General features: G+C 39.8%; 2 protein-coding genes across 7 annotated transcripts in view; one reads left to right on the top strand and one right to left on the bottom strand.

Moving 5' to 3' along the window:
* supt3h (SPT3 homolog, SAGA and STAGA complex component) overlaps nt 1–13,668 on the bottom strand; it is a 321,572-nt gene that overhangs the window by 263,129 nt on the left and 44,775 nt on the right. The window contains exon 1 of one of the 5 annotated variants that reach the window (XM_031901600.1): nt 9,133–9,218. Coding sequence (XP_031757460.1) covers nt 9,133–9,155 — 23 coding nt within the window. The 5' untranslated portion in view covers nt 9,156–9,218. 5 annotated transcript variants of the gene reach the window in all.
* runx2 (RUNX family transcription factor 2) overlaps nt 7,480–13,668 on the top strand; it is a 157,440-nt gene continuing 151,251 nt past the window's right edge. Inside the window, exons 1-2 of one of the 2 annotated variants that reach the window (XM_012970171.3) lie at nt 7,480–7,630; nt 7,816–7,951. In XM_012970171.3, the coding sequence (XP_012825625.1) occupies nt 7,894–7,951 (58 nt within the window). In that variant the 5' untranslated portion in view covers nt 7,480–7,630; nt 7,816–7,893. 2 annotated transcript variants of the gene reach the window in all.

Below are 13,668 nucleotides of genomic sequence, written 5' to 3'. Positions count from 1 at the left end.
TGTTATTTTGGTGAGCCTGGAATTTCACAGTGTCCTTCCATTTGCTTTGAAAGTTTAGGAACAGAATAGTAAAAATGGTTTACAGAACTGAAACTACATTAGATGCTAATATAAAGCGCTTAACCACAGAATGTGAATGTGCCGACTCTATGCCATTAACTCACAAGTTCACACAGTCGGCGGGTGCGCCACTAACTCACTGTTTGCTTATTTAGTCAAAATACATACTCCGGCGCCCATTCTCTAAGGCCGAATATGGCAAATGTGAAATTTTGCATCTCCTACTTTTCCTCGGAGTAACAAAATGAAAAGATTTAAAACCCACTACAATGGAAAGCAGTTGTGGTGCGTAATATACCAATGGCAGAAAGGCCAAAAATACCTATCTATACGTTATACCAGGGTTCAATTGCCATCTGTGCTCTGCAAATCAGACAGCGTTGCTCTTATTGTATAATAAAGCTACATATGTTGTATTAAGGTATCAGTGGTCCTCGTCCTAACTGGTATTCAAGCTCGCTCTCGTGGGGGGGTAGCCCCGAAGTGTGGGAAGCTGTGTACTAATGAATGTTCCACTTTGGCGCTAATGAAGTTTATTTTAAAATGTTAGAAGCTACTTTGAAGGCAATGGATTGAATACCAGAAGTCTAGAAAATTCCTAAGCACAGGGTGATAATTAAGGCAGAAATGATCAAAGTCTGCCTTAAAAAGAAAAAACTGCACTTGGGTGCAATCAGTATCAGATTCAGACAATTAGGATTGCAACTGCCCCACCATGTCCTATAACCGTTGGATCTATTGACTGTAGAACACAGATCAGAGGCAGAACTTAACTGGCTGGTCGGTAAGAAGAAGAGACTACATGCCTAAATTAGTTCAGGTCGTAACTGAGATAACCAAAATTTGGAAGAAAGCGTGAAATTACAGTAAAGCAAAGTTCAATATTTTGAATATATTTAGACGAAAAAAATGCTACACCTGTAAAAAATTACAGTTGTCCATAGCAGAGCCAGTCTGATTCCTATACTGAGGGGTTCTTAAAATCAAACAGGAGATTATTGTGTCTGTTTGGTAACCAATCCTTACTAAATGCACATGGGTACACCTGTCTTCCCAAGTTCTTTAGAAGGTGAAGTTGCAACCAACAGTTCTAATAGTTACCTTGTAACTGGCTCCTGTCTCATCTCCCTCACTCATGGTTTCATTATCTACAAGGGCTTGGGGCAACTGTACCCAAGAACATGGGGGGGGACATATTAACATGAACGAGCACTGCCATTCCAATATTCAAAGGGCATGTAATTATTATTATTAACATGTATTTATAAAGTGCCAACATACCCCGCAGTGCTGTACAATAAGTGGGTTTCATACATTAGACATACAGAGTAACATATAAAGCAATCAGTAACCGATACAAGAGGGGAAGAGAGCCCTGCCCAAAAGAGCTTACAATCTACAAGGAGACATACAGAGTAACATATAAAGCAACCAATAACCGATACAAGAGGTGAAGAGAACCCTGCCCAAAAGAGCTTACAATCTACAAGGAGACATACAGAGTAACATATAAAGCAACCAATAACCGATACAAGAGGTGAAGAGAACCCTGCCCAAAAGAGCTTACAATCTACAAGGAGTAACATATAAAGCAACCAATAACCGATACAAGAGGTGAAGAGAGCCCTGCCCAAAAGAGCTTACAATCTACAAGGAGACATCCAGAGTAACATATAAAGCAACCAATAACCGATACAAGAGGTGAAGAGGGCCCTGCCCAAAAGAGCTTACAATCTGTAATCGTTTCATCAAAGCTGAGATGAAGCTCCATAAAAGTTCTCTCTTGGATAGTTATTAAGTGGGAGAGCAAAGCGTGCACATTTAGAAATATTTGTTATGGAATGAAAGGGAAAGAAATCAACTGCGTTACATTTTAGTATAGATAGACCTATCCTAAGAAAACTTTACAGTTGCCCTTGAGAATGTATTACATAGCATTTTTGAATTATAGGTCTTTCTGTTCAGCTCTTTCTATAATGCAAAAGAATATTCTGCTTGGGGAGGTCACTGACCCCAGCAACCACAAAAAATATACTGACTGTGTGGCTTCTTTTATTGTTCAACTTTTTTTTTTTTTATAGTTTAGCATTCTGTGGAAGAGGTTTTTCACTTTGACTGTAAGCTCTACAAAGCTGGGATCCCCCCCATCAGTGATCCCCAACCAGTGGCTCAGGGGCAACATGTTGATCCCCAACTCCTTGGGTGTTGCTCTCAGTTGCCCCAAAGTAGGTGCCATTTTTACATTTCTGGCTTGGAGACAAGTTTTGGAAGCCCAGAGACACAGTTTTACCCCAAGCAGAGCCTCCTGCAGGCCAGCAGTCCCCATGGGGCTACCCAATAGCCAATCAGATGCCATTTTATAAGACACACCCTTCTTGACATATACTGATATATCTTCCCTGTTCCAGGTAGTGCAGTAAATCAGCAACACGCAGTAGCCAAAGCTCGATGGTGGACTGCTCATGTTCATCGGACAAACTGAGCGCTTTCGTGGTGCTGTACTAAAGCACATTTCCTACCTGTGCACACTCAGAACTGTAATTACATATGACTGACCCTAAGCATCTGATGGAACATTCACACCACAGGTTCCTCTGATTGTGAATAGGAAGTTGACTGCTTCCCATGGATAACCTGAAGTGAAAAAACCTATGATGCTCATATCAGCAACCGTATCTTGGGAATTGTTTCATAAATGACTGTGCACCAAAAAAGCTTTCAATTAAAAAAAGAATTGTTTTTAAGGGTTATGGTAAAAGGAAAAGAAAAAAAAACAGCTCTCCCTTTTGTGCAAGAGATTCCAATGATTTATCAACGGTCGAGTTTGATCTCTCAAGTTTTTTTGCACTTAAAAAACGCCAATTCTTGTTGTGGTTCGAAAACTCGAATGTCTGTTATTTATAAAGAGCAAAAACTTTTCGGTCACAATCAGTAAACTCAAATGTAAACATTCACCAGTTAATAGTTTCTATAGAAGATAACGGGAGTTGTCCAAATGATATTCTCAAACTTGAATTTATCGAGCTTGTGAACTTGAAAAATTCCAGATATTTGAGTTTTTTTATACCAACAAATTTTCCTTATTAATGAATAAGCGACCATTCGATATGTGACATTATTCGATTTAGAAAAACAAACCCTAATGGATAAATAAGCCTATTGGTTTCATTCTTAGCAAATGTTGTGGTTTCGACAAAAAATTCTACGTTCTTCCTAATCACATCAAGTCTTATCATCATCAAAAGGAAGACATTTCAACAACTTTCCAACTACCTTCTTTCTGCTTCTACACCTTATTATTCTAGAAGTAGTGAGGTTCCTCTGAAGGAAAAGGGGGCCCAGCTTAAACCCCTACATTTTAATACAAGACCCCTTATTAATGCATCATGTTGCCATGATCTGTCATTTCATTTGTTGAATGGGTTCGTACACGTGGGACAGATGCTTCGATGAAGTTTGCTTCTTCTGTACATTGTTGGTGTCATGAAGAACTTGCAAATTTATATAGAACCAAAAATAAACAGATACAATTGACCATAGGAGAATGTAAAAATGAAGTCCCCAGGATGCATATACAAAACAGTTGACGTATTTCAAAGCCATATTAATAAATATAAATGAAATAGTGACATTAGCACCACACCCGTCCATTTCACAGAAGCATAACCAGATGCGAAAGTGATGGCAAGTCATGACCCCCCCCGCAGATAACTTGCCATTGTCTATCCCAGCCGCTGCAATTGTTCTGCTCATTATACTTCCCTGACATCTTCCCCTACGTTGCTCTACAGCCTACTGTATGAATGGCGCCCAACTGAATCCTTATTAAAACCTTCACTTATGATAGAACAGATGAAGCGAATTAGGGATCAAGCGTTTTATTTCTGCTGACTGTGTGGGAACGTCTGTTCGGCACCCCTAAAGATGCTACAAGCGCCTTCCATATTTCACAGTATAAACCAAGACATAAATGACATAGCTGGTTTCCCGGAGCTTAACCCATTCATTACCAAAACCACAATTCATTCTGGATGAGCGCACGGAGGTCTCCAACACTGAGCAATCCCTTAAAAATATTATTATTCGGTTTTTATAGGGCAGTTTAATACAAAGGCTTTCACAAAGCAGCAGTTTTACTTAGATTTTTGGCTGAGAGTTAAGGGAACAGTAATACCAATAATAAAAATTACTTCTGTCCTCTATATTTGTGTATATTTATAATTATATATATATATGCAAAAATTCCTACACAAACAAAAAAATCCTATGTGTATTAGTGGCCCTTTAATCTTTATCAGAGTTTAAAGACCACAGCGCTCAAAACATCCAATATAAAACCCACTGTTCACATCCCTTTGGGAATTTCAGCCATTAACAGGATTAAAGAAGAGGAAATTTGAATTTACTTGGGTGCCAGGGGTTGCAACCTTTACTGCTAAAAAATTTCTGCCAATTAAAAAAGGGTAGGGGGGCGGGACCATGATATGAAGGATGATGATGTAAATGGGGTGGTATGAAGTGTGTGGAGATGACATAAAGGGGCATTAAGGATCAAGTTCAATCGAAGTGAAAATTTGATAAGTTGGGAAAAGGGGATTGGAGGGGTAGGAGAGGCCTCCTGGAAGTGGGAATTGGGGGCGGTCAGATAATTACAAATGTACTCACATTGCCAGTAAATTTCTAATACTGACCCTAGGGCCTACCCCAGTGGGCACTTAATCTATAAAAAAAAAAAAAAAAAAAACACCCTAGCCCAGGATACATTTCCACAAATTCCCTTCCCTTTTCATTCGTCTTATTACATTCTTTCATATACAGCCCATGGGGCTGCTCAGGGTGCCACAAGGGGTGCCTGGGACAATGACAGAAGATGGCAGCAGTGCCCAAGGCCAGTACTTATATTTACAGAAGAGCACTGACCCCAGGTAGAAAGAAGTTTTAGTTACTGGACAGAGGGTGCCCAACAAATTGACACCCCCGAAATAAATTTGTGTTAAAGGCCTAAACTCCTACAGTGTTAACAGTTTGTGGCACTGTAATGTCTATGCTCTGATATAAAGGACTAGTAACATCCACACCTTGTGTCTCAACCCTTTCTCCTTATAGATTGTAAGCTCTTTTGGGCAGGGCCCTCTTCACCTCTTGTATCGGTTACTGATTGCTTTATATGTTACTCTGTATGTCCAATGTATAAACCCACTTATTGTACAGCGCTGCGGGATATGTTGGCGCTTTATAAATAAATGTTAATAAAAATAAGAAAGAAAGAAAGAAAGAAAGAAAGAAAGAAAGAAAGAAAGAAAGAAAGAAAGAAAGAAAGAAAGAAAGAAAGAAGGAAAGAAGGAAAGATTGTAAGCTCTTTTGGGCAGGGCTCGCTTCACCTCTTGTATCGGTTATTGATTGCTTTATATGTTACTCTGTATGTCTCCTTGTAGATTGTAAGCTCTTTTGGGCAGGGCTCTCTTCCCCTCTTGTATCGGTTATTGGTTGCTTTATATGTTACTCTGTATGTCTCCTTGTAGATTGTAAGCTCTTTTGGGCAGGGCTCTCTTCCCCTCTTGTATCGGTTATTGATTGCTTTATATGTTACTCTGTATGTCCAATGTATGAAACCCACTTATCGTACAGTGCTGCGGGATATGTTGGCGCTTTATAAATAAATGTTGATAAAAATAGAAAGAAAGAAAGAAAGAAAGAAAGAAAGATAGATTGTAAGCTCTTTTGGGCAGGGCTCACTTCACCTCTTGTATCGGTTATTGATTGCTTTATATGTTACTCTGTATGTCTCCTTGTAGATTGTAAGCTCTTTTGGGCAGGGCTCTCTTCCCCTCTTGTATCGGTTATTGGTTGCTTTATATGTTACTCTGTATGTCTCCTTGTAGATTGTAAGCTCTTTTGGGCAGGGCTCTCTTCCCCTCTTGTATCGGTTATTGATTGCTTTATATGTTACTCTGTATGTCTCCTTGTAGACTGTAAGCTCTTTTGGGCAGGGCTCCCTTCCCCTCTTGTATCGGTTATTGATTGCTTTATATGTTACTCTGTATGTCTCCTTGTAGATTGTAAGCTCTTTTGGGCAGGGCTCTCTTCCCCTCTTGTATCGGTTATTGGTTGCTTTATATGTTACTCTGTATGTCTCCTTGTAGAGTGTAAGCTCTTTTGGGCAGGGCTCCCTTCCCCTCTTGTATCGGTTATTGATTGCTTTATATGTTACTCTGTATGTCCAATGTATGAAACCCACTTATTGTACAGCGCTGCGGGATATGTTGGCGCATTATAAATAAATGTTATTAATAATAATAATAATAATAACAACAACAACACAAAATAAGGCCCTAACCGCCTTTACAACCAATTGTAATCACCCCAAGTGGATCTGAGCTTCCGTCTCCCAACAGTCACCCCCAAGGGAAATGACGCACCCAAAAATACCTTGCCATCGCTCTGACCAAACAGAAGAGTGACTAAAGATAAGAATGCTAAGCAAGGAATAGGAAATAACACTTTAAGATATGTAAAGTGGATTGGTGGCACATATTTGAAGATACACATAAAACAGAAATACTGAAACCTTTTTGGGATGTAAAAGAAATAAAAGATTATAATTATCGTTTATACAATTTAAAAAAAAATAAAATAAAGATTCCAGGTAATACAGCTTTAAACGTCACTTGGCCACAAAGCCAGGTCTGCCTGCTGTGCCCGAGTTTATGTAGACAGACTTGATTTAAACCTCTGTAAAGGAATCTCCAGCCTAGAGCTTCTGTGACAGCCAATTACACAGCAACCGGCTAAGCAGTTAGCTACCAGACTCCCAGAAACGCAGGAGAGAGGCTCTTACAATGAGTTACAGAACCCCAATCACAGGAAGACAAGGAGCAAGCGGAATAACAGAAAGGATCCAACCACCCAGTAAATCCAAAGCAGACCTTGCTCCACCGACACAACCCAAAGGAGGAGAATTATTATAAATCATCGCTGTTGTTGGGGAATATTAGGCATCTGGCTGTGCCAGTTTCACTCACTTTTCCTAGATATAATAATAAACGCAGAATAAAAGTCAAGGAAACAAAAAAAAAAAAATATCTGACATGAAGTTTGAAGGCTGAAGAGAGTATTGTACAATTTCACTTCTGCACTCCATATGCTTTCACCGTACAGGAGTCTTAAGCGTTTGCTGTATTTGTACTCTCTCCAAATCCTCATGAGTCAGAAAAATTAAAAAGCTATATCCCTTCTGGATGCCAGGAAAGGCCTTACCACGATCCTTTTGTCAAAATATGAAGAAGAAAAAAAAAAAGAGAAAGCCACACTGAAAGTCTGTCCCCCTTTGAGAGCTCTGATGTCATCAACCACATGATACTGCCTCTCCAGTAACGTTGCTTCCAAAAAAAAATAGGAGTTTTAAAGCTTTTGCTTTTTTGGATTGTGTGAATGCTTCATTCGCCTCACAAACAACCACAGAACCACAAGTGCGGTGCACGACTTTCTCCAGGAGGACAGCGCGGAGCCTTTGGTTTTTAAATGGTTAATCTCCGCAGGTCGCTACCAGCCGTCGAGACCGTCGCTGTCGGTAAGTGCCTCTTAAACCACAATAGGTGCCGTAATAATAGTCTCTTTTTTGGGCTGTGAAATACATATATGTGCTAGGATGGAATAGCTAACTCGAAATAGGGGGGGTATAGACGACTATGCTATAGGAGTAGGTATCATCTGTCAAGTGGAACTATCCATGGTGACCACAATCTCTATTTTCAGTCTGAGGAATATTTATTGCCGGGACATACAAAAAAAAAAAAAAGCGGACGGGCGCCACTCGGCAGAGGAAGAAGGACGATGGCGTCCAACAGTCTGTTCAGCTCGGTGACACCATGTCAGCAAAACTTCTTTTGGGGTGAGTACCTTGAAATTTGGATATGGGGATCATTCGGAGTCAGATTGGTTTGCTCTCATATAGACCGAAGCAGCGTTAACTGGCAAAATGGCGGGCCGCGAGTGACTGGTGCTGAGCCGGAGAGGCGAGCCACAAATTGGTCCATCGCCGAAAGGCTATCATTAGGCGAAAGAGGAAACCCTAGAGAGTTCAACACATAACCTCCACCTACCTAACTCAAATGGGGGGGGGGGGACATAGTTCACCCCATTGATGCACCAAAAAGAAAAAAAAAACCTAGACTGCAACATCAAGTCAGGTGTATCACCTGGAAAGGTATTTAAATACACAGAGGGCAGGGCTAGGTACAGAGCGCAGTCTGTTCAAAGTCACCTAATCATTTCAGTGAGCAGCTCACTTGAACTCCCTTCCTACTTCCCGGCACCCCACTGTTTAAAGGAAATTAGGAAAAATAGGATTTAACCGCAGCGGAGTATTGGATGCTCTGTGTGCTGCAACTTGGCAGGACATTTAGGGAACAGAAGGGAAAACGCAGGAGTGAGCAGTTATATGTGCTGCCTATACATATGTATATAGATTCCATTTATTTCCAACTACAACGTGGGGGGCTGATAGACTCCAACCTGTGGGTTTGATAGCGGAGACACAACTTTTTTTAAAAAAGGGCATCCAGTCTCATAGCTGCACCGTAAACACAGATGTCCGCACAACAAGACAGTGTAAATAAAGGGAAATAGACACACAGCAAGTCATACACAGATTCACCTATCAACCCATGCTACACAAGCCGAGGCGTTGAAGGGGTTAACTCAATCCCTCAAACACTGCGCCCCCGACCCAAAGCACACAATCTCATCGTTCCCGCTATGGGGCATGGCAAAATAAATCTGTCAAAAGCGATGCTAGAATGAACACCGTGCGTCTGACGTACTCGGCAAAAAGTGTTAGCCCGGGTGAAACGCACAAGGTGAGCGGAGCGCGCTTCACGCTGAGGCTAAGGCATCATTTTTTTTTCTGCCTTGGTCTTTGCTTTTAGAAACATCAAGGGAAAAAAAAAAGTTTTTATACCCCCCCCCCCCTCTTTTTTGAGGCATAATTGAGACAGATCTGTATTCATTCTAGCTGAATCATCCTTTGACACAGAGCGGCGGCGGCACTGCTATGTGCTTCTGAACACTTACAACATTTTCTGAATCCAGTCCATGATGAGAGGCTTGTGTTGGTACTGGAAGGGAATAGGTTCTCCTCTTTGGCTGCTCAGGGAAAGATGCTAACCGAGCTCTTTACAACAGTGAGGGGCTTGCCGTTCCCATACCTGGTGGTAGGAAGCTCATTCATAGCCCTCCCCTGCTTCTGCTTTGCAATTGGCTGCCTCCAATGGCATTTGAATAGTGAAGGGAGAAGCGTGGCTTGTATAAAAAAAAAAAAGAAAAACCACAACATTACATAGGCCTGCAAAATCTGAGGTCTCACAATCGGTGTTAATTATACCATGGAGAGTCGGAATGAAGGGTTTCTGGTCCAGGTGGGAATTTAGCGAGATTTACCAATGCCCCGTGTAGTGTGAGACGTTGTGCCTCCTGTCTACAGACTCCATATACCTATATATATATATATATATATATATATATTACATATCTATCTATTCACACACCTTTTTCGATATTGGGACTGGCCGTTTGACTACAAACGAGCTTCGCTAATGAATCGGTGCATAGAGGGTAGCCAGACCACATTATCCCTGTGTTTACAAGAGGAAACACAGTTTACATGTATGGGGAGTTTTGCTTTCTTTGCTTCCACTTCCAAAAGAGATTAGGAGAAATTCTGGCTGTAGTCATCATCATTTGCAGGGCTGATGGCTGAATTTGCCCCCGTGGAGAAAGGTTCTGTGTGGGCCGAGACATTGATCTTTAAAGCAGTGAAGTGCCTTCCACTCTTGGGCAATTTCCTTGTCATTTGAGGCCCATGGCATCTGGAGGTCCAGGGGGCCTTGGTCAATTAGATTGTTATCGGTCTGGGACAGGGGTGCCCAATGAACAACAGCGCAGATTTAGTTGCACGTCACACAAGTGGAGGAGGATAAAAACCATAGAACCTGACTAGTTGGTCTATATAGTCTACTCAATGCTAAATACTATTCCAATGCTCTCTCTTAATCCTGTGCATGTTTTTATTTCTTCACTGTATTCTTTCCATTCTGCTGGAAGGCAACTGCACATATAACTTAACTTTCACATTTTTTTTACCCCTCACGCTTTATACTGTGTATTAGAAATGTAGTTACCTTCCTCTATAGGAAAAGGTTTCCCTCCAGAACTCACATTCATTCTCTTGATATCTCAGAAGGCTTCTGTCCAACTTTCTCCTTCCCGTTTCTAAACTGTATGGGTTACAGCCTTTTTTTTAGATAATCTTTTACTCCCTGGAACACTGTTAGGTTTAATTTATATATTTCTATAGATAAGGCCTCCAAAACTCCATACTGAAGATGCTGTAACCTTAAGGGTTAATATAACTGCCATATCTAGCTACTAATATGTATATACAGCTTCTTCCACCACTTCACTGCATTGCTTGACCACTTTCATCACAACCAAAATATCACTAAAGAACACCAGGAGCAGGTGTGGTGTCTTCATATTTTTCACTTAGAAACGTGTATCAATCAATGATAATTTATCCCTTATAAACTAAAGTGGTGTGTATGTAAAGCATCCATGCAACTAAAAAATAATATTCCTTTCTAGTTAAGTTGAAGAAGACTAGGACTTTGTACTTTGACTGACAAACATGCTAGAGCCTTATATGAATCTGTTCATTGGTGGAGGATCCACGTTACAGGCCCCTCAGGCAGTGCGGGTGGTCAGAGAAAGGGCAAATTAAGGACATAACATCCAGGCAGCCATCATTTAAACAAATACAACCTCATTTGGTGAAGGGTTGCCCATTAAACTCTTCTTATTAAAATAATAATAATGGGATTTCCCATGGTGGCTTCTGTGTATAAGAGAAAATAGTTTTTAACAGACATTCAGTGTGTCGCTATTAAGGAAAGTCAGAGATAGATTTTTTACATTCTGCAGAGCTTACTATCGAGCTTAGCTATTACAGGCACACTCGACAGCAACAACACCGGGGGGACTGCTAAGCAAAAAGGGCAAGAATCATGCACTCCACTGTGCACTTTAGGTGCAGAAAAAGATGACATGTAATTCACGGAGGGCAAAGTAATAGCATTAGATGCACTTTAGATTAATCTTAAAATAATGTTCCCTGGTGAATACATTTTTAAAATGACAGACTTTAGCTCCCAGACAAGAAAGTTAATGCTGGGGTTATTTGCAAGGCAAGAAATCCAAAATTTGCAGTTAGCTTCCTTCTGGATCAGCTAGACATTAGGTTTCTTTTAGATCAGCTAGCCGTTGGGTTTCTTCTAGATCGGCTAGATGTTTGGTCTCTAATGGATCCGGTGGGCATTACGTTTCGTTTAGATCAACTAGACACTGGGTTTCGTTTGGATTGGCTAGATGTTAGGTCTCTTATGAATTAGGTGGACATTAGGTTTTTTTAATATCAGCTGGACATTAGGTTTTATTTCCAAGACCAGCTAGACACTGAGTTTCTTCCGGATCGCTAGATGTTAGCTCTCTTTGGATCACCTGGACATTAGGTTTCTTTTAGATGAGCTGGACACTAGGTTTTTTTGTGTTCTAGACCAGCAATACACTGGGTTTATTCTAGGTCGCTAGATGTTAGCTCTCTTTTGGATCAGCTTGACATTAGGTTTCCTCTAGATCAGCTAAACTTTAGGAAGAACGGGTTTGAGCTTAACTTGGGATGTGCATCTCTTCTTTCAACCTTATTTTGTGATGTGTGTATGTGTAATAGCTACAATGCTACATCACATTGGAGAACACAAATCTTTGAATCTATCCATTGTTTCTCAGGTGTAGCTGTCGTAAATACATTTTCCGATTTCCAATTCGCTTTTATCGTGTTTTCTATACAATACATTCATGTAACACCTTTTGCAAAAAATTCAAAAGCTCTAAAATAGTATAAAGAAAAAAGACATTATACATGTCCCATAGCTTTATAATTTAAGGTTATAGGTACATTAGTTTTTATAAGACACAAGTATTAGGGAGTAATGTCACACAAGTGACATAAATAAGTATGATAAAATATATTACAGGTTACTCGTGGCTCTTGTTTATGTTAAGTAGCCATAAACCCATTACCCAGAAAGCTCCATACTACAGGAAGGCCTCAACCATCGACTCCATTGTAATACAATAATTTACATTTTTTTAAAATGATTTCCTATTTCTCTGTAATAATAAAAAAGAACCTTGTACTTGATCCCAACTAAGATATAATTACCCCTTATTGGGGGCAGAACAGCCCTATTGGGTTTATTTCATGGTTAAATGATTCCCTTTTCTCTGTAATAATAAAACAGTACCTGTACTTGATCCCAACTAAGATATAATTACCCCTTATTGGGGCAGAACAGCCCTATTGGGTTTATTTCATGGTTAAATGATTCCCTTTTCTCTGTAATAATAAAACAGTACCTGTACTTGATCCCAACTAAGATATAATTACCCCTTATTGGGGGCAGAACAGCCCTATTGGGTTTATTTAATGGTTAAATGATTCCCTTTTCTCTGTAATAATAAAACAGTACCTGTACTTGATCCCAACTAAGATATAATTACCCCTTATTGGGGCAGAACAGCCCTATTGGGTTTATTTCATGTTTACATTAGTTTTTTAGTAGGCTTAAGGCATGGTTATCCTAATTACGGAGTGATCCCTTATATGAAAAACCCCAGGTCTCGAGCATTCAGATGGTGGAAAAACCATTTCCAATAGCATGGAAATCCCAAAACAGAGAATTTAATGCAGTTGCTGTTCAGTTCCATAGCTTGTGCATGATTTAATTCACTTACATTTACTAAGCCAACATCTAGTATATGGATAAAGTACAGCTAAATTTCAGATCAGACAACATGAGTGCCATTCCCCATTACAGGAGCCTAGAACTATTTGTTAAGTATAATACAGAATTTAGAATGATGGGAGAGAAACCAGAACTGAAACGGGTTATCTCACTAATGTTTAACATATACAGGTATTAATGGGAAATGTATGAAATGGACTATACCAGATTTCTGTAACTTAAGAGAAGTAGAATACTCACCCAAAATGAACATGCAGAGGTAGCTTATATGTATAGTGTAATAATACATATATAATACAGAGGGTACAATTGTACATTCAGGGGCAAATGGAAAAGCTAAGCCTTAAATCAGATTTATTTTCTTCATTGAAAAGTAGTGCGAATAGAAGAGTGCACATATAAAACATACAGATTAAATAACAATACTGACCAATGGAAGAGCAGGGAAAAAAGCCTTGCTCGTTTGAGCTTACAATCTAAAACACTGTTTTGATTCATGATAAACTTTAAAATATGACGTTAGCTGTAAAATGACATTTTAGACAAATACACACAGATATATTCCAAGAAATTCTTTTTTTCATTTTCCAGTCTATTTTGCCTTTGTTTAACAAGAAATTGTATATTCTGTCCGGTTACCGGTATCACTGAAAAGTGGGGTTATTTCTGAGGATTTCTTATTGCTATTGATATATTTAACCACTGCCTGGTTTCTAGGGTAATTGGAACCCTAGCAACCATGTCAAGT

Source organism: Xenopus tropicalis, chromosome 5 (genome assembly GCF_000004195.4).
Source record: "Xenopus tropicalis strain Nigerian chromosome 5, UCB_Xtro_10.0, whole genome shotgun sequence".
NCBI lineage: Eukaryota > Metazoa > Chordata > Amphibia > Anura > Pipidae > Xenopus > Xenopus tropicalis.
This window is presented reverse-complemented; position numbering and strand designations above follow the sequence as displayed.